Below are 27,941 nucleotides of genomic sequence, written 5' to 3'. Positions count from 1 at the left end.
AAATGTTCGTTACAGCATAAAATTCCTATAATACTCAGTAACCATGTATATGTATTCCGTGTTAATGAATAGTTCCCGTTACCAAAACAAGCCTTCTTTTATACCGGGGAAAATTCAATAACGGTGATACACTAAAAAAATGGTATGTGAAAGGAAAGGCGAAACTCACTGCTGCTGGACTCTTCAATGGCCCTCGGAACGTAGAAGAAGAATTTGCTGCCCTTCGTGTTTTTTGCCAGGCACTTGCTGTGGATTTGGATTTCATCGAGTCCACACTGGAAGCACAGCGCACGGTCGTTCTCGCCCCTCGCGAGCCCCCACCAAGTCAAATAAGGCAAAATACCACTAGCTTTACCTCTACACACGACGGTCCGAACTGTCTTCTCGAGTATCGCTGATATCTAAAACAAAAGGGAATTATTCGAAGATGTAATGTCGGTCTCCACTATTCATGCAAAGGTTTAGACAACTAGGTGATGAAAAGGGGAATTCAGGAAAAAACAACTCAACTGTGCCTCCGCGTTAAATAGAACCACCATCCCTCTCGCAATCCGGACGAGTGCACAAGACCATTATGCCACAGAAGCAACTGAACGGGATCGCACATGGGCAGTCAGATCTAAGGCACCTGGAATATACCGACCGGACTCACCACCCTCCATCTTAGAGTAGCAAAACTAGTTTCCTGTTCAAAGTGACGGCTAATCGTTTAGGTTGGGAATACGGCCACTGGCTGTTGTAATATTATTGGCATCACACTTCGCACAAATATGGTGGATGAGTTAGCCTGGGATTTCCAGGCGCTCTAGTCAGACCTAATTCAGCTAATAGCTCTTATATCTTAGCATATACTGATATTTGCTACCAGATGGTGACTTGTGTGAAGATCATACCACTCTGCTTTATTCATACAAAGGTTTAGACAACTGGCTCATGTGAAGATAAATTCGGGAAAAAAACAAGTTTGCCCTCTGGTGGCAAATGTCAATAGCGAGTAGTAAGATGCTCATCTACCACCGTGGAGGTTGCCATCAGGTCCCAGATTCGAGCCGGAGAAAGAATGTAGATAAGACATCCGCCCTAACGAGCTTGAGGCGACCACCGATAGATGGCGCCTTCATGTCCAACCCAAATCGTAAGGCGATGTGGCCGGAGTTAGGGGTGTGTGTGGTGAAGTAGTACATGTATGAGGTATTAGGTTTGACGATCCCGCAGAGCTTATATATGATGCTCTTAAGTAATTGTTACGCCATCTTTTTGAATCCAAGAGAACCAGTAAAATGTCTAAAATATTTTGACGGACAACTGCTGATTTTTCTGTTGATCATTGGACAAACATTCTTGTATTCTTGTTAGACCGACTTTTCATGCAGATGTCCAGTTTTGGAAACTTACTTTTTTTTTCTCTTTGCTAGCTTTACTAAAATTATAAATGAAGGTAACTTTCATAATCGGTAAACTATGTTTTGCAATGATTATGACTAGAAATATGAATATCCATCTCATGTCCCACATGTTTTTTTTTCCGGGAACTAATTTTCAATTCACTGCGATTTCCTGGAGCATTTCATTTGTCCGCCCCCATTGATGATTTCCAGCAGTTTGAGCAATAACTGCTGATTTTGCCGTCTTATGGCCACGTTTTTGACAAAAATTGGTTATGACCCGCATTTTACCATATTTAGGATCCCAATTTTCCATACTTGTCCTGAATGGAATGTAATCCCCGGGTTGACTTTTTGTCGCGAAATAAACTTTTTGTTTATTATGATTTGCAATAGTTCTTAATTTCAGCTATATTTAGCAATTTTATTTAGAATTGCATGTTTGACGTCAGTTAGTGAGATCCCGTATTTTCCGTTTCTTCCTCGATAAAATATGGTCATCAGAAGTATGAAGGTGTAATGCCGAATTTTTCATTTGAGCCAAAAATATATTACTTATACAGCATGAATTTCACAATTAATAAGTTTCTCATTCAATTAGTATTGGATTATCAAGTCTGTTGTGGACCACTTATGCCGTCGTCACGGACCTCGTCTTGTCTGCGGACCATAGGTTGAGGAAGCACTGCTTTAAAGAAATTTGTTTGTTGCTTCTGTAGCGTAGTGGTCTAGTGCACTGGTCAGAATTGCGAGGGGCCGGTGTTTCTAACCCTCGCGGTGGAAGTTGAATTTTCTTTCCAAAATTCATCTTCACATCAGCTAGCTGTCTAAACCAGTGTTTCCCAAAGTGGGCAATAGCCTCCTGGTGAGCACTGGAATGATCAAGATAGGTAGATAGAACCGCTCACGATCCCGAACTGTTGCAAAGTACCTTACTTCTGTTACCTCAAAAGAGGCAGAGTTGTGTCGGAAAAATTAGCAGAAATTTATAGTGGTGGCTCCCGTTGCCCCGTGCTCGCAAGTATCGAATCACTTGCGTCATTCTCCCCATGAAGACAGCCATCAACTCGAGGCAACGCGCAAGCCATTTGACTAACGTGTATAGCTGAACCCAAAGATTAGGGAGACAAATTGCACGTGCACCCAGTGGCACATAAGAGCCGGAGACCGCAGCCTAGGATTTCGAAAGAAGTGTGGAAAAGACTTGTAGGCAAGAAAGAAGAAGTTGACATGTTGTATGAAGTGGGAGAGATTTGGAATGATCAAGAGTGGCGATAGAAGCTACGGGTATAACATAGGATTCTACGGGTTGACTTCAGTTGGGGACGATGAAGGAAAATAAATTTTGAAGAAAGGGGTTATATATACATATATATATGGAACAAAAACTTCTCAAAACTATGGTCTAAACCAGACATCTTCACCCCGTTGCTCGCGAGCACCACGGTGCTCCCTTGAGTACCCAGAGTGCTCAATGCTCGTGTCCGATTTCGTGCGCGCGAGCACTTGATCAAATTTCCAATATAATGCCTTGTGCAAATTGAATTCAAGGGTTCATGCATTCGTATGTCAAACGTGCGGCAAGGGTGATCTCCTTTTGATGTTGAGTACAGGCAGTGCTCGCGACTGGAAAACGGGTGAAGAACCTTCCAAAAGGAACATGATAAATGTAGGTTTCAATAGTTTTTTTTCAATTCAATAGAGGAATATCACGAAAATAAGTTTCTGCACAACAAGATGCGAAATTCTTAGACCAAACTTCATACCACATCAAAATTACCTTAAAGTTAGTTCAGAATTTTCTAGACCAAATAATATAATTGTAGTTCGAATAGCAAATCAAACCTCGTAAAGAAGTTTATGCTATCAAAGATTCCTTTGACCCCTTTACGATCACCGACGAAATATTTCATCCAAAAGTCGGCGGTTTTCAATTCAAGAAGGTCTCTTGTGTTTTGTTTCCTCTCTCCACACCATCGCGAAGGTTTATTGTAACCCTATGAACCGAAGTTATTTTTCTTTCTCTCCGTTTTTCTATATTCCCGTTACTGGTCCCCCCACCGCATATAATGTATTTTCGTGCTATATACATGTATAAGAGCGAGAAAAAACACATAGGATAATGGTGAAAAGAGAAATCTACTGTATAATCTTTTATCTATTATATACAGGGTTTTAATTTTCTATGCATTTTTTTCTTCTATATTTTTCTTTCCCCACTTCTTCCTTTTTTTTCTAACGGGCGTGTAGGTTAGGATACGGTTACCAGATTTATTCCGATTAGTGAAATATACATGATCAAAATTTGTTGTTAAAAGATTGCACGTGAAGAGGTTAAGAAAACCGAGATGACAATTAAAACTCCGAAAATTCTCAAATATTAAATCCAAAATGGTGCCTACCTTTTCATCAGAATCCTCATTCGCTATCGCATCGATGATCGTATCCAATAGGAAAATGAATAGAGGTTCTTGATCTCTGCGAAGTTGCTCTCCCAACACGAGCAAACGGCTTTGTTTCTGTCTGTAGGTGCAGATCGGGAAGCTGTCCAATGATCTGGTTCTTCTGTTCGTAAAATATTGATCCATTGGATACATGTCTGTCGATGGGTGGCAAGAAAAAGAAATCGGGGTGTTGTGGATAAAAATGTGAATATTTGATGTGGATTTGAATTTCAATTCAACGGGATGGGTATGGCATAGAGATGACTGAAAAGAGACAACATCGGAAATGTTTTTGGCCGAGAATATTCATTGTTGTAGAAAACAAAATTTTGTAGACAATCAGAACACTTGAGGATCCACTGTTACCTATTTTTTTTATCATCGTCTTGTTCTTAAGCATAAGTTGAAAAGTACGAATTCTAACATTGAAGATGTGGTCCTTAATTTAGGATGCACAAGAAATTAAACCTCTCTTTCGAATGCGAGCTGGAAAATACAGGGATGTCGAAATTCAATTTCTCCAGCTCAGAGAGTTGTAAAGGGTGCTCTATACTTGTTCAAATGACACCGAATTTTAATAACTTCAAGTTTCTTTAATCTGTGCTTATCATCCACTTCTAAAAACATTTCAAATATATTTGATACTCTATTCTTGGTGTGGAGCAGGACGTTTGGACGCAGCTATCTGGACTCGTGCCGTTTGGACGATGGTGTTTGGACGTCGGACAATGGGCCGGACCATTCCAATCGATCAATTTACATTGGCTTATTTACAATTTATTAAAATTTAAAAAAAATTATCTATGAATTTCTGCAGAGTTCAATGGTCAGCACCGAGTTCGACGCACAAGCGACAATGAGGTGTTTCTGCATAGTTATTTGTGCGGGCTTCGTCATGTACAGTGTGCGTATAACAGGACAAAATTCCTGTTCAAACCATTCTTGGTTCAAACAGTAGCCGACTGTGTGGTTGTTTCGATACAATCTTCCGATGTAATTGTGTTCGAAGTAATTTTTAATTCTGGTATCAAGCTTTCGTCAATAGCTGGAACATTGTGATCTTCATTCACCCCTCAAAAAAAGTCGATTGCATCCTCGATATCGGCAATGGATAAAAAAAGGCCAAATCAGGAATCATACGAGCCTGTTAAGCAGAGGTTTTCAACTTTTTTCTAGTCGCGAGCACTGCCTGTACCCATCGTCAGAAGAAGAGCACCCTTGGCAAATTTGACTTACCAATGTATGAAATCAACATGATTTTAATCCGTCAATGCAGTTTGCACAAGATGTTTTGTTGTTACGTTGATCAAGTGCTTGTGAGCAATAATCGGACACTGACATCGAGCACTCTGGGTGCTTTAGGGAGCACCGCAGTGCTCGTGAGTATTGGATTGAAGATGCCTGCTGTAGAGCAAGATATCAGTGAGGTATGATATAAGTGAGATGCTGCCCCCCCCCCCCACTCGTATTTTCTATAAATTGGAATAAACGTCCGCGCAATTCTGCATTTAGAAACGCATAAGAAAATTCGTTGCTCGCGTCGATACCGTGGCGTCCAAACGGCAATAGTCCAAATGCCTCGATTCCAATGAGCAGTCCAAATAGCCAAACGTAATGTACCCCTCTTGGGGAGTAGTGATGTTTTTCATTCTTAAAAACACGTTTTCTACAACCCGAACGCATTAATTTTGTATTGATCGCAAGAATATGCTGACGAATGCTGTCTTTCAGATGCGACAGGATTATTCATTTATCATCATTCACAGAAATAGTTCATTTACAGTTGGAAAAAAAACCAAGGGCCAATAAACCAATAAAAAAAAATAAAACAAGCAAAACTGATACAATAAAAGGATAAAATTAACCGATACAAATAGACAAATATTGTGTCAGATGAATATAAAAATTACGAAAATGATAAAATGAACGAATAAAAATAGACAATATATGAAATAACTATAAAAATATTAAAAACGAATTAAAAAAAGCAAAAAAAAAAAAATTGACAATACTTGACATGAATATGAAAAATACTAAAAAATGATAAAATGACAGATGAAAACCGTTAATACAGTGTGATAAAATATTCAGGGTGTCATGTAAGTGCTAATGCGGCCTTTATCTTATCAACCATCCATCGTAGAGGTACGATTCCAATTTCCATGCTCAAAATGTGTTTAGAAATCACCACCTTGCACCAGTTTCGAGAGTGAAAATGCAGTGTGTCCTAAAATCAAATTGCGTCATTTCCCACGTTGGGAATCACCGCTCTACGATGAACGGTTGATGAAATAAAGGCCGCATTAGGACTTGCAGGACACACCCTGCATAGAGTTGTTAATAAAATGTCAAAAAATATGTATAAAATCGGTAATTATCAATTTTATAAATCAACAAATCAGTCTTCAAGATTTTGTGGTTTCTATTATAATAGAAACACATGAAATCTTTCAGATCGAATTGATGATTCATAAAATTCTTTAAAGGGAGTATTTAGGGATCGACAAAGCGGAACCTGTCCGGGTCGATCTAAAATTTAATTTAAAAACATGATTTTACCAAATAAAAATTAAAAACTTACCCCTCTCGCGTTATGAATAAAATAATACACTGGGCAAGAATTAAACAACACTTAGTCGGAAAAAACAAAACCATTATATTCTTTTCTTAAATCAGAGTGACAGAAGATGTTCTGCCCTTCTTTTCTCCTCAATTACATGAAGTGTACTACTGAAAATATACTCAACCAAAAAAAAAGGAAAAAGAAATAATAATATTAATACAGCTCGTACTCCCTCTGTTGGGAAGCAGTGGGAGTCGCAACAGGGAGTACGAAAAATATCGTGGAGCCCTGGTTGACCAGTATATAATGTTTAGAATCTATAAATAGGATCATAGTTACAAATATTTATTCTGTAGTTTTTGGCTGCAAATACCTTGTAAGATCTAGTGCGATACATTGATAGGTTAATGTTCAAAAATGTTAACTTCACACAAAATTCCAATGAAATCAATGTTATATAATAAGTTATGGCAATAATACGTTAATACGTATTTTTCTCGGATTGTGAATTGGATACGTGAGTGCACGTATACGGTGTCCCATAAATTCGCAAATAGTTTAAATAATGTAAGGAATTAGTATATTTAAATGCGATTTGCGAAGAAGGTATTCTTCCGAAGGAGGATTTTTTGCTACAGAAAAAAAAGTTAGTTCAATTTTTTGTTGGTAGAAAGCGCTACACGAAAGCAAATTACAAAATATGTAAAAAAGTCCTATGTAATTCGTTTAAGATTAATAGCTCATTTCTCAATTTTTTATGTTTTACTGGCGCTTACATAAGGTTTACATTGTTATATTGACATCGGTGGATAAACCGCTATTGGTGAAGTTAATCTTATCTCGGCCAAGAATAGCCGGCTGAAGCTTTGCCAACGGTTAGGACACAGAAGATATTGAAGAAAGGTTCAGTTCCGATCACTCCTCATTTGCTTTCGTGGAGCGTCCTCTTTCAACGAAAATTTGTACTATTGTTTTCCCCCGAAACAAAAAAAAATCCCCCTTCGTAAGAATAACCTTTTCGTAAACCGCATTTACACATAGCAATTCCTTCAATCTTTATGAATTTTTAAACTGTTCACAAATTTATGGGACACCCTATATTTTAAAAGACATGGAAAATATGTTATGGGGGAAAAAATGCATGAAAGAGAAAAAGAAAAAAAGATTCTGTGGATGCTTTCACTGTTTTCGAGAGAAATTCTTCCCTCAATTTTCTATATTCTTTTTTTTGTTACGCTATTTTATTTCAAAAAGGAATATTTTTTACTTGATTTTTTCAGACGTGTTATTATCTAAAAAGCATTTTTTTTTATGACAAAATCGATTCAACGTTTTTATCGAGAAATTTATGGCTATTTTACCGGGAAAATTGACTCAGAACTAGGATTTTGCTTTAATATTATTTTGTTACATAGTTTATTTTACAAAAATAATCTCATAATCTTGAGTTTGTCAAGTAGCTCGGGGTGTGGGGGGGGGGGATGCAATATATAAACATTTTAAGGGCAGGGGGACTTTCTTGGAATTCTGTATAAAAAAATGCCTTTTTAGCGACAAACTGAATCGAATTTCCAATAACAAACATGTAACAAAATACTGAAGTGAGAATTAAAAAAAAAAAAAAAGTGAAGGTTCTTTCTCTCTCTCAAAATGAAAAAAATAGTAACAATAATGTTTTCGTTCCCGTTTTGGGAAAAAAGTTGCTGTTAAATGACTCAACGTGTACGATAGAGATTCAAAGAATGCAAATATTCAGAGCATTATAGGCAGAACGAAAAATTACACTATTTCCATCTATCAATTCACCGTGACCGTTGAGCGTTATACAGAGCGCCGAGCTCAAAAGAGCCCTATTCTCTTTCATCATGGAGGAACACAATATTGCATTGGTATAAAATGATGATAATTGAAGGGGGAAAAGTAAAAAAACTGAAAATAACATTTTGTTGCGGAAAATTGTCTTATCCACCAGTTTGCCACACATTTGATGTCTTCATTCATGAGACTGTCTTAAACATTGCCTTAAAAGATGAACTATTGAATGTTTGAATATTTACAAATATATATATATATACATGTATACACAAGCGCACACACATTTTTGAAAATTCGGATACATATTTTGTATGGAGAATGTTTTTAGGCCTTAGATGTTTCAGAAACTCGCAAGCATCATAATTGGAGATCTCTCTCTCTCTCTCTCTCGAATGTTGATGACACGACCTTTCTTGTTTTTCGAAGTAGTTTCGAGATAGTTTCTTGATGGGAAAATACATTGACGACAACTTCAAATCTTTGTGCAGATCGGTGAGGCAGGAAATTTTCGGTGCTCCAGAGAGAGAGAGAGAAGTAAAGCGCCTGAGGACGCGATTCTGGAATCGTTGTAATTTGTACACATGTTGCTCTATCAATTACAATTACTGAATAATACAAAATATGTGTGAAATGATATAAATCTTGAACCATACAAAACCATTTATAAAGCATTGTCAGCCGTCAAGGTCCACGGGTTCGAATCTGGGCAAAGAACATAAGAAAGAAGTTCTTTACCTACCGAGCCTGGGGCGATCACCGAAAGATGGCGACTTCAATTCCCACCCAATCGCACTGGTTGGATATTGCCGTATGGTGAGGTATGACCGGTACTGGCGTGCGGTGAAGTAGTTTGCGAGAGTTTTTTTTTTTCTGGACATTTCCCAAACTCATTGCCATCCCAACCATTTTTATGACGACACTCCGTTTTTGTTTTGTTTTTTAATCTTACTTTAATTTTTAATTTCCATTGATAAAGATTATTTTTATGAAGTACAGATCATATTACGTTAATTACACCAAAAAAATAAAATAAAATTATCTCGCATATTTTCCATGGGAGGCTTTTTATCACGAATTTTAAATCACTGCAAAATTTCCGGAAGGTCTTCATTTTGCATCCATTGGAAATTTTTAAGAAATTTCAGCTAGAACTTGGCGGCTTTTTCTCCAATTTGTTACTTTATGGTGACAACTTGTAACATTTTGGCATTTTATGACAATTTTAGACTGTTTTGATGAGAATATATTGGCGTTGTACCCCGTATTCTCCCTTATTGATAATCTCAATGGCCAGCATTCGTCTTGATGGACATACAGGGTAGACCAGGAGTCCTGGACACATTTTAAAAATTAATAAAAAATCAACCAATAGACATGAAAAGGAGTGGTTTGCACTAAAATACTTATCATGGCCGATAAAATTTTTTTTGATAAATTTAAAAATAGTTCTAAGTGCCACTAACAGGTGACACTGTAAGACGAAAAACTCGACGTAGCACATAAATGACACAATTGGCGTTACATAAAACTACCATATTTCAACACGAGTACCCTTTCACCTGTTTAGATATAGCCCGAGCTAAGAAGGGAGCTCATATTGAAATGTGATAGTTTTATGTAACTCAAATTGCCGTAAATATTAATTATGGACTGCATCGTGTTGCATTGTATGTGTTACATCAAGTTTTTCGCTTTACAGCGTCACCTGTAAGTAAAATTTGTTTTGTTTTTTGATTTATTAAAAAAAAATCTGTACTATTTTAAGTGTTTTAGTGTAAACTGCACTTTTTAATGTCAATTGGTTGATTTGTTATCAATTTTTAAAATGTGTCCAGGACTTCTCGTCCACCCACAATTGTACATTAAGTATTGTAATAAACGGTATTTAATGAATTCGAAGGATTTATATCCCAATTTAACCTCAAAGTTAAATATTATTCATCATTATTATTTTTATCTACATTATATCATATTCATATGGCATTAATCACATCACTATTAACATGTAGCATCATCAGCATCTTACTCATCGTATATGGTGACTTTAATATCAATTATTTATATTCATCATATCATTACATATAATCAAGTATCACCAATTACCATCAGTATATGATATCCATTAGTTCCTGTGGTGGTGGCTGGTAACTCCTGGGGTAAAAATGTACTTCCACCACATTTATGAATTTTTCGCTATCTTAAAAAGAGATAGTGTGAGATGACTCTTAAATTGTCATCAGCCCCGATGTACGTACGAGTGAAGGTTCAAGATGTAACAAACTCACAGAATGTTCCCATTGCATTTCTAAAAATATTCCAGAGCATTAGAAGAATGTTTAAAATCATAATAAATAGCCTTCAATAAAGACTATATACTAATATTTTCACGGGAAAAAATAACAAATTGTATTTTCTGAAGAAAATTGATTCATAGAGATGCGAATCTCTCAAGAAAATACGATTTTTTTTTTCTGATTTATACGTAAAAATCGCAAAAAAAAGTTATATTTTTAAGTTGGTCTGGGAATATGTATTTCATGTCTGAAATATATCGAACACGGTACGTTCTTATTTAGAGAAATATATCTTTATGTGTGTGTGTTGTCTGGATGATGCAGTCGTAATTGGTTTGGACGTGATTGAATCAAACTAAGCTCATTTCTGAATATTGAGACTAAATTGGTAAAGCATCTAAGCATCACGTCGGAAATATTCAATTGGAAATATACACAGTATATATCCCTTTAGGGTGAAGAATATATTTTTTCTCTGAAACAGAAAATGCCTCCTCTTTCGGATATTAATCGAACTAAGTTTTTTGGACTCACGTGACTGATATCAGTTCCAACAGTGCTTACCCGAATTTTCGTGCACTTGCAGGTCTGTCAACGCGTTATTAGAAGACCAGATATTTCGTGGTGGCTGAAATAAAGCAGATCAGGTTTGACGAGATGTCTCAGGATTGTCGGTGAAAGGTTAATAAGAAGAATAATCTTTCTCCAGAAAAGTTTGATGTCGGTTATTCGTTGTCAATGATGATTCAATGCCGTTTCAACATTTGGAAACGTTTCTTCTAAAACCTCTAGTGTTATTTAATGTTTATGGCACTGTGTTGACAACTTGAACCAAGGATGAACATTGTTGCAGTTCGTCTGGAAAACGTGTTTGCAAGATCAGATGCATAAAGTTCTTCACTGCAAATATACAGAATCTTAAGATTTGAGGATTTCATGCTCTGACCAAACATGCACACTTTCTTGTTTTGTAAATTATTTCAAGATCGAAAAGATGTGATTTCGAAGAATGGAATAAAAGACTGAGGCACATTGAAGCATATTTTTGTCGGGTTGTGTTAATATTGCAATAAGTGTATCGCGCATTATGTGTAAAGTCTGTTACTGATTGATGTAATATTAAAATTGATATTTAATATGGTTTGCTAATATTGGGCTCTTTGGAAATGATATGATGTGATTCAGGGAAAAATTCTTGATTTCCCAAAATTTAAAAAAATAAAATTTATAAAAATTTGAGTAAAATATAAATGCGGAACTCGAGCCCTGCATAAGGTAGTTCAAAATTTATCATTCTTTTTATCACTTCGAGACACTTTCTATCAAAAAATGTTATTCCAGTTTACTCCAGTACCATTTTATAGAAACATGCTGAGAAAGGTAGTCGGATACATTAATGAAGCATTCATTATCTTAGGTATTTTTGGTATGGAATATGACATTTCTTTCATGTACGGAATGTCCAACAACACATAGACATGCAACTTTCATGAGACATGTAATATTACTCTGACATCTCATTTCTTTTTTCTCTTTGATAGCATCATATAAGAATAGAAACGCGCTTCTGAATCATGTATGAAGTATGTCATGTCTGAGATGTGGTAATAACCAACGCCATCTGTTGAGTGAACATCATCATGTTGTACGATATAAATAATGTCTTAAAAGTTGCGAGAAACTCATTATTTCGTTGTCGTAATGGGAACGAAAACCAGAGGATCAGAAGATGTAGCAGGGACTATGGGCATTCGCGGAGTGGAAGCGGGAAATGGATGCGGATTTCTATCCACACATTTTCGCTCACGGCCAAATAGTGACCTCAATGACGTCATGTGGATTAACTTCCCCACGGAGAATCGAGCACGTGACACGACAGCCAACTAAAAGTAATGTCATGCGAGCTTTTGCCTTAACTCTACCTTCTTGTATCTCCGGTTCTGTGGATGATGAAGATAAATCTTGTTTCTTTCCCAGAGCAGCTTCTAATGTCATTTGCAATGTCACTCTCTTTTCTTTTAGGCTTATATAGGTCCAATTTCTTTGGTCAGTGCTGTTGTCTCGACTTTTTTTCCAGACGTCACATAATCTTCAGTTTCGAAGTAATATCCTGAACATTTCCGAGAGATTTCTTAATGGAACAACGCCATATAGTTCTCTCCAAAGATATATAATATAGCAATGGTTTCCATCCAAAATACATACGATATGAACTTTTCCATGTATTTTTTTTCAACTAATGTTGTAAGACTGACGCAAGATGTGGAGAAAGATGTGTGCTCTTTGTTATGAGCAGTAATACTTGCCGGTCACTATCCCATTGACGAATCAGCATTAGCAAAATCTTTCCTGTCATTTGATGAATACCTGGACAATTCCAAATCTTTTTGACGTAGGACGCGGTAGTCCAGGTCGATAAGATACTCGCCTGAAGTGCCAAAGGATGTTTAGAGGTGTCGCGAGTTCGATTCCCAGTTCGTCCTTGTCAGAAACTTTCCTGACACAGGAATACAACAGAAACGGCTATATGGCCACAGAGAAAGATTGCTACCGCAGGGAGCGCGCCCACCAACGGTTTAGCGCACCAACCTCTCGTTGAATATAAAAGGAAAGGCCGCTGTTCGGATTCGGCAATAAATTGTAGGTCCCGGTCTAATTAGCCCTCATGTGCAGAAAATGACCGTGGTGCAACAAAAATGATCAATGATCAAACTTTTTGTCTTAAAAAAACTCAAAATATTCATTTGTTGAAGTAGCCGGGATATCTTTGAGATGTCCGAGTCCATTCAAGGGCTTTTGAGGTGTTTGATTTCCATTTGGATAAATCGGAATCCAAAGAATTCATATTCATTCAAGGACATATTCGAGGACGTTCACGAGGTGGCTGAGATCCCCCTCAAAGATGTTCAAGTCCGAGTTTCATTCGAGGGCATTTGACGTTCTAGTTTCATTCGAAAATATCTGATGAGTACGAGACCTATTCGTAGACATTCAGAGTGTACGAGCTTCGTTTGAGAACATTTGAGGTGTGTCCGAGATTCATTCGAAGATATCCGAAAAATTCAAGATTCATTTAAAGTCCCTTGAAGTCAATAAAGTGTATGCTTTTTACGTTTATATGTCTGTATCTATGTATGTGTTTGTATCTGTACATTATGTTTCTGCTTTCTTATATTAAAAATATATACATCCGAAGAATTCAAGATTCATTCAAGGGTATTTGAGGATATTTGAGTCTGAGTTTCATTCGGGGGCATCTGAAGTGTCCTGGTTTCATTCGGAGAAATTGGAGGAGTCCGAAATCCTTTCGTAGACATGCGAGGATATTTGAGTTCGAGGTTCGTTCGTAAAAATTTGACATCTTTGAGATTCATTTGACGTGTCCAAAATACGTTCGAGAGCTTTTGGTGGCAATTGGCGTGACCGAGTTTCATTTGGAGAAATAAGAGGAGTCCGAATTCCATTCGAAGGATCCAAGATCCATATACAAAGACATTAGTTCATATTTTGAGTTGTCCGAGGTCCATTCGCAAACATTTAAGGTGCCCGAGTTCGATTCTCAGACATTTGAGATGTCTGAATTCCATTCGAAGAAATCCAAATAATCCAGCATTCATTCAAGAACATTCGAGTATAGGAGGGTGTCCCTGAACTCATGGGCCAAACTTTAAAGGGAAGGTGAAATGCATATAAAGAAGCATTTTTTGTATAGAAATATGGAGTCAGAAATGAAAAGTATTGACGGAAAAACACGAAATTCTGAGGAAATGGAAAAAAAAACACTTTTTATTTACATTAATAATTACTGTAAGTGCTCAGATGTACCATCACCACCAACATAGATACAGGCCTGACAGCGTCTAAAAAGTGATGAGCGTACCCTTTCGCAGATGCTAAGTATATCACGAACAGTTGCAGCAGCGACTGAAAGTTTTGCAACAACCTCATCAGAGTTCCTCCACTAACACTTTTCATTTCTGATCACACAATGCTATACATATAATGCTTCTTTATGTATATTTCACCCTCCTTTAAAGTTTGGCCGTGAGTTCAGGCGCACCCTGTATTTGAATCCGTGGTCTAGTTGGCGAGCACCCTGTGGGTTCTGTGCGTATGTGTCTGATTTGAGGAGCCCGAGGTTCGTGTTTTAATTTCAGAAAATAATATCGATGTTTTTCTGGTTTTCAGCCAAAAGCACTGGGAAGATGAGCTGTAGCCCTGGTGAAGACGATACGCAATCAAAACTAGACGAGGTGTCCTCCAAGTCTGAGAGACTTTCACCTACGACTGCTGCTGGCGCTGCCATTGACGGAAGCAAGAGAGTAAGTTTTCAGACACATTGTACCTAGGCTGTGTTTTTAATAGTGGCAACACTGCTATAGAAGAATGATACTTTATATATAACATGAAAAAATGGCAAACGTGAAAAATTTCAAACACCAATCGGTGTAACAGAAAGAGGCGCAAATTTTACTAATAGACTTATTTTTAGTTAAAAATTTTAATTTTTATATTTGTTCCAATTATTATTTTGGAGAGGTGCTACTACCACAAATGAATTTTCGCTCCCTTTGCTGATATTTTCTGTATACTTACGTTAATTCTGATTTCAGAATTAACTGTAGATTTTGTTTCTTTACGATAGTCTTCGTTGAAAACCCTATATATTATCGGTACAGATTTTCACATTTTGGAAAGTTTCCAAAAGTAATAAAAATCTATGGAGCATTGCAGAGTTAAGGCTACGTATGAGAAATTATCAGCTTTAATCCAGTTTTAGTCTAACCTGTTTAAAGTTATACTTTTAGGAAATGTAAAAAAATCAAATATTTTGTGTGATTTACTGTCAAAAATTGCAAATTGCTTAAATTTGCAACTCTCAATTTTATATCGAAAAAAATTAGCCCGTAAAATTTGAAGAAATGTATATGAGGCTTTAGTGGTTAATAGTAGTAGTAGTAGTAGCAAATGGTATGAAATGTCAAAAGTTTTGAAAAATCAGCGTACACATTCTGAGTAGGTTTTATGTATTATAATCTCATTAAATGGAATTTCACGAACTTAAGCTGTAATTTTATTCAAAGCCCATTTATTTGCCAAGACAAGGTAAAAAGTTCAAGAATTTTCCACTAGGGGGTGTTTTGGTTTCTGTTATCGTGTAGGTTAATATACCCAGACACTTACTTCTTCCATCGCTCTATCTTCAACCATTCAAAAGTTACGACCACTTGAAGATCTCGTATATAGTTACGTATGCGTAGTCTCTTACAACCATTTTCTACCTCTAATAATCATTTTGGGATGCCCGGGATCAAAAAAGATTACCATTCCAGAGAAACAAAGAACATTGGAAATTTCACATAATATCGAATAACTCTTAAAATATGGCAGATGGAAGCATGAAAGTAGCATAGTGGTATAGCAATATGAGTGCATAACAAATGATAAAAAAAAGGTTAGAACGCCACCTGGTGGAAAATTGAGAAACTTTTTTGTGTTATCTTAAAATCTAAGTGAGATAGAAAAGAAATTTTCATCAACTAAGTAGTAGAAAGGCATTTAGTTAATGAAAAACATACATGGCTGTGAATAATGTATATAAAAACATTAAAAAATTTAGTGACTTATAAATATTATAAGTAATACTATGTCTAAAAGTGTACCTAGAATCAAATATACGCGATCACCACTCGGTATTTTGGTACTTATTCATGATTTATTAAGCTCTTATAAGTTGTTGATATGTAAGTGCAGAATATCATGTTTTAGGCCTGCCTGTTCCCTGCGAGAGAGGACTCCGCAGAAATCAACAACCTCTTACCAAAAAAAAAAAAGCTGCAAAGCAAAATTAATGAAAAATTTTAATCTGAAATCCCTTTAAATAATTCTGTGATTATCTATTTCAAAAATTCTGAAATTATTTCCTTCTCAAAAAACCTTGAAATCATTTCTTTCAATTATTATGCAATTATTCTTTTATTAATTGTAATAGTTTCTATATAACAAATAGCAAAATTATTTCTTTCATTGATTTATAATTTATTTTTTTCACTAATTCTGAAGTTATTTCTTTCATTAATTCCGAAAATCTTTATTTCATTAATTAACTGTCTTCTAATATTTTCAATCATTTTCTTGAACTGATCAGCAGGGCATGACAAAACGCTCCGCGGGCCAGGCATTGAAGACCACTGGTCTAAATGGCAATTTGAATAGTATATCAGTTGAAGAGCTCCAAAATGCTTGCAGGTAGTGGGTCGGAGAAAACGCAAAAGTGCATTTATGTAGGGCGAGAGAGAGAGAGAGAAATGCTTTAAAAAAATGAGAAATTTCTCTGAATGCATACACAAAAATTAAAAGAGAAGAAATTGAAGGTAGTCTGCGTTTTCGAAGAAGCACCAACAAATGTTTTACGTGAATAAGTCTATTTCTATTCGACTTGTGCTTCTTATGGGCAGTGTATAATATTTCATCATGTATATATATTGTTTGTAATTGCATTTTTAATTTGGTTGCTGTATTTTTGAAATATATAATAATCATATTTATTATGGGCATTTTTTTTTCTCAGCTACTTCATTGGGCGTTTTGCCTGTTGTGGCGTTGTATTTGAATTTGTATTTGTAAATTCGAACATACTGTGGTTTTTCGCTTCTTTTTTTATGAAAACGTTTATTAATCATGACGAAATGCTTCATGATGATGGGAAAAAACAAATTCATCAAGAGATCACCCCGGATCTATACTGATGAACACGAAGTGTCGCAGTGAATTATTACAAATAATTTGAACCACAAAACAAGAAAATTGTGAAGGGAGACGTACAAATACGTACGCCTACATCGAAATTAATTTTGCACCTATACAGATTTAAAATAAGTTCTGCCATTCAAGCACCAATATCTCCGAAGCACAGTCTGGGAACCCACTGTATTAGAGGAATAATAGTAATAATAAATTCTAATTTCTTTGTAGATTCCTGACCAGGCTAAAGAAGTACCAGTAGGAATCACGAGCGCCGGCAACTCATTGAAAGGCGAGATTCGATCCAGAAGACGTTGGAAGATATGCCTGATTCTGTCAAATACAGTAATTGCCTTGGTTCTGCTTTTGCTGTGCTTACTTCTATGGTACCTGAAAGGTATAAAAGGTCTCTTTTGTCTTTGAAGATTACAATTTATAGTGGATCAGAATTATCAAATTATTTATTATTATCTAACCAAGTATTTGAAAAATTTTTATTATTCTTTTATTATTATTATTATTATTCATTAATTTCAGTCATACCACAAGCCGTGGAAGTACAGATGCCAGCACAAGCCCAAAGTAAGTACAGACTCTTCATTTTCTAAATAATAAAAATTATTTTTAATATGTACACTTTTATATTTCGTGAGAAAAATGCAATTACATTTACGATTTCTTCCGAGTATACAGTAGAACCTCTCGATAACGGACACCCATGGGGCCAAAAATTTTATCCGTTAACGGGGAGTGTTCGCTAAAGGGGAGGTACGATATACAGTGGAACCTCGTTTATAAGACTAACATTTATAAGACGTTTGGCTTCGGTCCAATTGGTTCCTATACATTTTAATGTATTGTATGCAAAAAATGATACGTGGTGGTTAAGCATAATCATCAATCGTCTCGATAAAGAAAGTTCAACATCACTACATTTATCACTTTCACCGGTGATTATGCATAATTCCCAAATAAAGTTGGTAAGTCTGATAAATTTCCTCCGTTTTTCGAATTTGAGAATATCTCAGTGAATATTACACTTAGAAACATGGATTTTTTTTTTCTTTTTTGGCATCATGAGAGACAGGGCAACAACTTTCTAATTGGAAGGGGGAACGTATAAAAATTTAATTTTTTTTTTGTTACAAACTGTATTTTCACTCTCAAAACAGGGTAATTTTTGAACGCCTGTTGAGTATGTTTAAATTGGAATCATACTTCTACGATGTGCGGTTGATGAGATAAAGGCCGTGCTTGTACTTACAAGACATCCCGTATATAGCCGTGTATAACACGTTAGCGATGAAAAAAAAAATGGATTTGGCACCTACCGGACTGCACATCGAATTTTGGTCAGGGATCACCGGTCACTTCGCGAATTGGTCGACCAAAGACCGAATCATTTCTGAAAATCGAACTTCAGCCATACCCTTCAGCCATTTCGTGAATTGGCCTCACTTCGGGCTTTAACAGTAACATATATATACACACAACACGTTCCTGCATGTAACCAATTCGCTAGAAATTCTGCGAGAAATGTGCGCGAGGTGCATTGTACGTTCACAAGTAATAGTAGTCCCAAAAGCATGAAAGATTTTTCTTAAGCGTTCCGAACCACCTTTGTATATATGTAAGAACATCTCACTACTGACCAGCAATTTTATTTCAGTTAACTATCGCGAGAAACTGATAATCTGTACCTAAGTTATGAATGACACATTAATTGGATTTCATCTCTTAAAAAATCCATGTTGTACCATTAAACATGCTTTTACTGAAATTTTGGAATATTGGTATATGTATTATGTTATTGAAGAGTTATATATTGTTAATTCGATTATTATCTATCGCTACAGAGAACTGCCTTTCTTTACGGATATCACTATGCCACAAGTACAAAATACCATACTCTTACACCCTGTACCCGAATGCCCTGGGCCAGTCCTCGCAAAACAACGCCAGCGATCACATAGGAATGTACGAGCCGCTCATAAGTGTGAAGTGCTTCCCGCTACTTCCGCTCTTCCTATGCTCACTTTATGCTCCCAAGTGCATAGATGGTGGACGGCACGTTCCTCCATGCAAGTCCCTATGCAAAGGTGAGTCGATTAAATACGCGAGGTGGCATAGTCATTTTATATTGATATAATTTTTGCCTAGTTTCATAAACTGCTGAAGTAGAAAAAAATATTATAATATTTACATCAAATCGTTTCCTATTTCACTCACTGTTGAAATGAATCAAAAATTAGGTAATGAGCAACTGACTAATTACGAGTTTCCATCCTAGTGATATCAATCTTGTGTACGAGGTTGAACCAAAAAATGAAACCATCTACCTAATCTGATGTTCGTTTTCTTACGTATGTCCAAATTCTACAGCGTACTATGAACAGTTTGTATCAGCTTTTTGTGTCACTGCCGTCTAAATGCGTGGGCCCACCTGTGAACGGCCAAGGGGGGGGCTTCTGATGCATATGAAAGCCTCGTGGTTATGTAATCTGGCACTCGGATTTTCGAGAGCAGGTATGTATTACTGGCAGGCTATTGATTAAAGCCAGAGAGGGGAATGACATCACAGAACATCACTTCCATATCATCACCACCAGGCTCTTCGAGTGTGAGCCAAGAGTGCAGAAAAAACAGAGCTAAGAGGAAAATATCGACGTTAAGACAAACAACGGTAGCCATCGCCGTCTTGAAGCATGGGCCAGCCCTGGAACCTCGGGTGCATATGAGGGCTCCGTGATTATGTGATGTGGCATTATGACTTAAGAGAGCAAGTACGTAAACTAGCAGGCTAGTGGTTCAAGCCAAACAGAGGACCCTCAACATCACTTTACCCGGGAAGAGGGGGGGCTTATGATGCTCTTGGGACAGCCCTGTTTCAAATTCACATGTGATATCCCCCTGATGTCCCTATCAATACCATTCCTATGTGGACAAGACAATTAAAGACTATATCCTGGACGTCCCATCCCTTGCCGACGATTCGAAGTGCCACCTATCTGTTTTTTGCTACATATTTTGGGTTATAGTAACTGCTGTATAATGATCTTTCATATAATGCTACTTGAGTGTCATTTGGCAATCAGGACCCGATTTTGATTTGGGAGGGTGCTAGGCAAAGTATTCGTAAAAAGTCCTACAGTTAAAGATTTTTGTCAGTAAGGAGCACAAATAGATTCCATTTAAACAGTCTCCTCAAATTTTGTTCATGTAAAAATCGTGGCCCAAGCCATAATGATCAATTTTTTTTTCTTAAGTGTGTATAGTCATAAATCTCTTTTCTCACCTGATGTTGGTGATAATAAAGCCCCTGCCAGTGAAAGCAGGAGCCTAGGTTTTGTTTAAAATATTTTCGTATGTTTGCCAGAAGTCGTAGGCCTACAGGTTTCTGCCTCCCCTACATGTGGTTGTAACGTTTTAGCTCGACTTTATGTATTATTCATATTCTTGTATGTGTTTTTTGGTGCAATTAATACTTGAAACTATATAAAAATTTCAGCCGTAATTTGTACATTTACGATTGATTGATATATTTGATTTTTCCAGAAACTAAGAGGAGGTGCAATTTTTTTCTGGATGTCTTCTCCGTGTCGTGGCCACCGGGATCGAACTGCGAAACGCTTCCGGATTCTTCCGATCCTGAAGTATGCGTCGGGATGCAAGAAATGAAAATCTTGGAAAGATCAACTCAAGGTAATAACCATTTTAAAACTAATTTTCACTCTGTCGTTATCAATCTTTTGCTAATATGACGGTTTTCAAACATGAAATCAGAACATTCTCCCAAGGGGCATCTAGGTAATACATTCCACGGAAATGAACGCTGATTGGACCAGATTTATCAGTCTGACAAATACGAATTCGGAAATGCGAGCTACTACTTTACCGCACACCAACTCCAGTCATATATCTCCACACGGAAATTTCCAACCAATTGAGTTGAGTGGGAAATGAAGGCACCATCTTTCTCGGTGGTCGCCCCAGGATCGAAACATAAAGATTTTGACGTTCTTTGTCAGGATTCGTAGACCTTGACGGTAACCTTCATAGTCGAAGACGAGCATCTTACCACTACGCCACTCTGGCGGGAATGCGAGATGGTCTCCCATTTGAAAAAGGCACTCCACAGAGAGCAGGCGGGCATTCCATATAATACTTACATAACAGGAAAATTCCAGCATTTATTACCTTTATTTCATAATATAGAAAACAGATGACAGCACCAGCAAGAACACATAACAAGCACATCTCTGACAACATAAATACATTGGGGGCGACACACATATACATACACAATACATTCCGGCATGCACCGATTCATCAGAAATTCTTCAAAGGAATATGTATGAGGTACGTGTACGATTAAGTACAGTAGTAGTAGTCTGACAAATGCATGCATAAATCTCAGCCGGTGTATCGAGGAAGCACCTGTCCAACAGCAGCAATGTTCTCATACGCGGATGCATCCTTGTAAAACCGGCTTGATTTTGTATATTTGGATTGCTGAGAACACACAGAGTGAGACCATTACTGACAAAGACTCTGACCTTGTAAAAGCGTAGAGGAGCGAAAGAGCTAATACTAGGCTTAATAATAAGCTTTAAGGAATAGAAGCTTCTATGCCTCCTCCAAGGAAATAAGATGGGGAGGAGGGTTTGAATGATGCTTATGTCATCAACCACCCTTTATAAACATATGAAATGTTTTTAATGGCATCTTTACTGAGTGTGACAAAAAAACGGGAAAATCCTTTTCCTAGTTTGTGGGCACCTGAACTAAGATTCTCCCGGTTGATAAGTCGTCTATAGAGCCACTTTAGTGATCTCTAAATATTCCGCGGATCCTTGAAGCGATCTAGAAATGCGTCGCAGGCCGCTTAAGTGCTCTAGAAATGCGTTGCAGGCCACCTAAGTGCCCTGGAGCTGTGCTACGCGTCACTTAAGTGATCTCTAATTACGTCGCGTATCACTTATCTGAGAATGTGCCGCGGGTAATATGAGTGATGTAGAACTGCACTGGGGACCGCTTAAGTGTTCCAAAACTGTGCCATATGTCACTCAAAAATCAATAAATGTACCACGGACCGCTTAAGTGTTCAGGAACTGTGTCGCGGTACATGTAAGTGAACCGTATAGTACGAACTGTGTCAATTAAGTAATCTGAAAATGTGCCACGGGCTACTTAGATGCTCTGGAATTGTGCCGCTTAGTTCATTCTTAAAAAATTAGGTTCGGAGTGGCCACATCCGATAACTCCGAGGATCACATTTGATCCGCGGGTCGCAGGTTTAGCATATATATAGCTTAGAGGGTGGATCGCAATGAATTTCTCAAAAAGAAATTTTGAGTTCTTAGCTTTCAAATAGCATTGAAATTAACAGAAATTGATTACAATAACATATATAAAGGTATTTTCTTCCGAAATTTTAATATTTTTTTAATATTTTGCCATCCATTGATCGCCTGGAGGGGAGGTGCAGGAGCCCCCCATCATAAGTCTCCGATCCCAATATGCGTTAGGAAGTAGGGACAGAGCTGACAAAATTTTACTGACGGGGGGAGGGTAAAAATTACTAAAAATCTGCTGATGGCCTTGAACGGCCCGTAAAGAAATAAGAGTTATCTCGGCATATCCGAAATATAAAGCGTAAGGTCAGACAGAATATCTCGTAAATGCCTCTGAGTGGTTTAGTAAATCAATCCCGAGCAGTCGCTAATTTTAGTGCTGCGAAAGATTGCAATCAATTGCAATGATATTTAATCCTCAGCGTTATATATACAGAATTGAATCCCAACTCTATCTTTTATCGCTGGATGTTGCAGCTTGCAGAGGAGGATTCAGGTGCGACAAGAAGCTCTGTCTTCCACAGTCTTGGGTCTGCGATGGATTCTCGGATTGTTCGGACGAAACGGATGAAGCGAATTGCAGTTAAGTGTGCAGATTAACTTCTGTTCCTGATGTCAATTAGACATACGTGAAAAAAGTACACGAATTTTCTTTTAAAAACTAGGGAAAATCCTCATCGAATCATTTTCTACTTTTTTTTTTAAGGCAATTGCACAGCTGATCAGTACTACTGCGGAAATGATACTTGCATCGACAAGGATATGTATTGCAATGGTATCAGAGATTGCTCCGATGGTAGAGACGAAAGACGATGCCGTAAGTAAATACAGTAAACTCTAGACTATATCCCGCCTAGTTTAAAAACGATAGCACATTAATGAATTATAATATTAACTTTTCATATTTGTCTAATCATTATTTATCAATGAACAGTAAAATAAGTTTAAATAATTTTTGTAAGAACTTAGCCTACATTTTACGTTTATGCTTTGTTCATTTTGAAAGTGTGCGCATTTGTACTGTACAGCAGTTTTTCTCAACCTTTTTTCGATGTAGTGGACCTCTTGTACCGAAGGTCAATTTTCACGCTGCTTCTCCTTGAAATTCAAAATGTGTTGTTTTTATCATTTTATCATTTTCATATAATAAAAAATTTAAGCAGTAAATTACGATTTCAAACACTAAATGTGTCTAAATGTGTATTCACGCAATAATAGTAAATGAAAATTATCCCACGGGCCAACGGAGGTCCGTTGAAAAGCACTGCTGTACAGTATACATGGTTTTATATTTCCTGCAATTAAGTTAGACGTTATAAATTTTGCCTAGAAATGTGTGCAATATTTTTGTCCTTGGGCTTCCTGTAGTAAATTTTCAAACAGTTCAGAAGTGCATAACAAACATTTATTAAGTACTCGCCTGTATTTCGAGATCAGAAAATACGAATATCAGCGGGTTTTGGTATAAAAAGATATTTTTATTGTATGGGGGTGGAGGGGTAGGGAGCACTGTATTTATAAAACTCCGGCCTATCCGGTTTTTCCCAGCCTCGCCGTCCCGTTACATTAGGCCGGACAGGCCGGAGTCTATTGTACCTCATACTCATGTATGAGTTTGATTTGATTCTATTTCCGTTAAAAATTGAAAATTCCGTACAGTAAGGAAACTGCATTCCGTTATTGAAAAAGTATTTAAATTATTTAATATAATTATCTTAATGATTTTTTTTTTTCGTATAAAGTTCGCCTGAATAAGACAGAAAGAGCTGATGAAGGCCGACTCGAAGCGTTTTCTTTGGAGTCCAAGAGCTGGCAGCCCGTTTGTGGTAATCAGTGGGATACGTCAAAAATGAGCACAAAGGCTTGCTTCGCTCTTGGGTATAGGTATGTATGTATGAGACAGAGCTTCTCTCTCTCGTATGTGAATTGGTGAAACGTATTCTATCCCGGTTCATCGAGATGAGCCACCTATCTACCGCCGTTTCATACCCCGAAAAGACGAGTTACGCAGAAATATACCTAAACGCTTAGACATAGGTGTTTTATAAAACTGAATTGGCAATGACTGTGAATGTTATTTTGAAATAAATGTATTTTATAATGCTGTAAGTTCATGGCTGGCTTGAGCTTACCTGCCGCCCACCTCTAAAGACGAAACTGGTGGGAAGTCTGCGGTGCATTTTCCTAAGGGACCCTGGTATAAACCTGATGTTTCTTAGTGCAAAGCCGCACATCATTGTTTATTCAACAGAATGTCGCTGACAGTACGTTTTTTGGTTTAGACTTATTTAATCGTTCTGGATCCACACGCGGAGAAAAACTCGAAGGTCTGGGAGGGGAGGGGGCCCGGTGATGTCAATACATGCATACATATATGTAGGTCACCCGCATACATCTTTGATGTTAAAAGGCATTGCCCTTCCTTTCTCCCCGTATCTCCACGCATTTCTCAATCATTTGTTATATTAGATAACTTAATCCGCAAAACAGTTCTTATTGATGTGAGTACTTACATTTACTTATCCCATGGTGTATAATAAGACGATTGTTATTAAGAAGTTTATTTAAAAGATCTTTCTGGTGATGCAGGGACCAGATAAGTGAATAACCAAATTATTCCTCTGCCTTTATTTGACCGTCCCGGAAAAATTAATGGACTAAAATGCACACTTGGCCTTTGGGATGAAATGCATTCTTGTTTCTGGTATTACGGTCCCGAGTTCTGTCTGTACCCTTGAATTTTCTTACCATCTTCTTCATCAAGGTATGGCTCAAAAGCATGACGTCACATTTTAATACTGGAAAATCTTAAAAACTCTGGTGTCTGAGCTGCCGCCCGTGTGCACCCCTCAACGCCGAACGATGTAATCAGTACGTCGGACCCGGACTTCATATGCCGTCGAGTGACGTAATAGGTACGTCATGGCGACGGCTAATTCATATGCCGTGTGTAATTCATATAATTCTTGTTTCTAATTTAGAATTCTTCTAAAGATAGAATTCTTGTTTGGAATTTTCTATAGTCTAATATTAAACACCTCTCAATAGAATTATATCCTACGATAAATCCCTCTATAACGATATTTTTAAGAGATCTTGAAATCGCTACAACAATATTTTTTCAAGATTTTGCTCAAAATCGTCTTGAATTTAATTTTGACTTCGTCACCTGTTTTCATTCTTCCAAGAGCGTCTATAATAACATCGGTGTTTTGCACCACATGATCACCGAAAATGTTAATACGTAATGTAAGACGCAAAAGTCCAATACGGTAAACTTCTTTACAAGAGCAATGCAACTGGAATGAATTTCATTAATCAACTAATTAATTAGTTTTCCTCGAGGAATAAATACTTTAAACGCAAGTTCTGATGGTACTAAACAACGAAGATTTAGAAAAGGTGCCAACAACAGCAAGCATAAATTTGGTGGCACGGAATGATAATGTTGCCTCTCGATGTAGCGATAATCTCTCTACAACAATATTTTTCTTGGCACGCAGAATATCGTTATATCGAGGTTTCACTGCATACTTGTGTATGAAATGAGTGTATGTATCACGTTAACTCTTACTTTTTCTTCTCTCATGCGACAAAATAAAACAGATCCGTCAATGAAACTAGACTTAGATTCGAAGCATCAGAAAATAAAATGTCCAATGGCGAAGACACTCCCACAGCAATGACAACCAAGATGAAGACAATGTTCACCAGCAGCCGGTAAACACTGATGATTTTGATGGGTATTTCATAGATATTTTAATAGTTTCTAAAAATGCATTTATTTTTACATGAAAAGTTTTATGTATATTATGCATAATTCAAGAGCAGAACGGATCTGCATGAGGTACGTAACGTGACACTGACGGGACGGCCTTAACGCAATTTTTTCAGCGTGTCCATCTTGTAGCAAGTCTCACCACAGTGAGCAACAGGTCTACAACAGAACAATTATTCAATCATCACACTTCAACCACTGTTTTAAAATATATGCTCATCAAAACTGATGAATAAATGAATATTGAAAAAACGCCCACTATAGGACGTTTCCGCCATTTCGATGTGGATGCGCATCAGCATTCATTCCGTAACCTTATTAAAACAAAAACAGAAATTATTACTTCACCTTATTGTTACCTTATAAAAAAGTTTAACCTCAGAAAAAATTACTATCGTAGTGGTTTTCAGAATGTTTTGTTTCCAGCATGGCAAAGGTTCTTCTTCGACCACCTGCTTATATCCTGTTCCTATCAATTTCGCAACAACTTCGGTATCAGTTTCTCCCAGATGTACGTAAACACCAGAAAAGCACTCGCAGCTTTTTTTCCTCAGAAAAGCTCATCGGAGCAACAGAAGGAATATGCCTTTTCCCAGGGCCTCTGTGAAATCCTAGGTTGACTTATTCATCATCTATGAGCGAAATGTGACGTCAGTATTATCGATATAGACTGATACATAAGACGACTTTATATCCTAGCGGGCTTATCGAGGGTGGAAGAAACCAGTTTTCTACGCAATGTGACGTAAAAGTGACGTCTAATTGTTTAAAAAACAGTATGGGGAGCAGCTATCGGTTGCAGCAATAATACTGACGTTATACTGCACAGAAATGGCGGATGACGACTCGACCTGGGTTTCAACTGGCTATCCACTGACTATTGATATGCTTATCATGAAGATTTTCTTTAACGATTAGACGTCACATTGAACAAAAAACTGGTTTTGCCGCTCAAAGATCGAAAACTATGAGTCCGTCCGGTTTACGCGGAAACTTAACCCCCCGACATATCGCACACTGGCAAGAATAACATCACAACTCAAAAATTCACAAATCTGAGTCAATTCCATATTCAAAACAACGATTTTTTTTCTCTACACGTCAGTAATATTCAGATTCCTGTAGCTATAGAACTGGCCGCTAAGCAGCAAAAGTTTCGTTCTAGTAGACAACCTTTTGTATTGAAAAAGTGTAGTTTATTTTCTTTATTTTGCAATTTCAGGTGTTTTTTGAGTTGTGACATTATTCTTGCTGGTGTGCGATGTTTCGTCCCAGATGTTTCATCTCGATACATTTCGTCCCAGGACGTTCACCAACTCACTCGGTCACTAATAAGGTCACTCGGTCACTCATACAGTCACTTATGCGGTCACTCATCCCCTCACATGCTCCCCCCTCCCAGAGCAAATTGTCCAGGGAGGAATGTCAAATGCCAAGCCAAATGTCAGGGGACGTTGGGGTAGATGTCTTGGACGAAACGTCCGGGGGCGAGATGTGCTGGGGAGAAACGTCCTGGGGAACGAAATGTCGGAGGTAAATTTTCGGGTCCGCCCGTCTCTCTAGG

The 27,941-nt window shown here is 37.3% G+C and overlaps 1 protein-coding gene across 3 annotated transcripts in view; it reads left to right on the top strand.

Moving 5' to 3' along the window:
* Corin (corin serine peptidase) overlaps positions 1 to 27,941 on the top strand; it is a 77,122-nt gene that overhangs the window by 39,441 nt on the left and 9,740 nt on the right. For 2 of the 3 annotated variants that reach the window (XM_089235924.1, XM_089235925.1), the window contains exons 2-10: positions 14,690 to 14,823; positions 17,477 to 17,651; positions 17,783 to 17,827; positions 19,102 to 19,344; positions 20,801 to 20,947; positions 23,077 to 23,181; positions 23,306 to 23,416; positions 24,342 to 24,483; positions 26,206 to 26,319. In XM_089235924.1, coding sequence (XP_089092050.1) covers positions 14,707 to 14,823; positions 17,477 to 17,651; positions 17,783 to 17,827; positions 19,102 to 19,344; positions 20,801 to 20,947; positions 23,077 to 23,181; positions 23,306 to 23,416; positions 24,342 to 24,483; positions 26,206 to 26,319 — 1,199 coding nt within the window. In that variant the 5' untranslated portion in view covers positions 14,690 to 14,706. The remainder of the gene's footprint in view (positions 1 to 14,689; positions 14,824 to 17,476; positions 17,652 to 17,782; positions 17,828 to 19,101; positions 19,345 to 20,800; positions 20,948 to 23,076; positions 23,182 to 23,305; positions 23,417 to 24,341; positions 24,484 to 26,205; positions 26,320 to 27,941) is intronic. The other variant, XM_089235926.1, reaches the window with a different exon arrangement.

This window comes from Pholcus phalangioides, unplaced genomic scaffold (genome assembly GCF_987345545.1).
Source record: "Pholcus phalangioides strain wild (caught in Gottingen) unplaced genomic scaffold, Ppha-v1.0 ptg000009l_1, whole genome shotgun sequence".
NCBI classification, from domain to species: Eukaryota; Metazoa; Arthropoda; class Arachnida; order Araneae; family Pholcidae; genus Pholcus; species Pholcus phalangioides.
The sequence above is the reverse complement of the archived record's forward strand: the minus strand, read 5'-3'. Positions and strand labels throughout refer to the sequence as shown.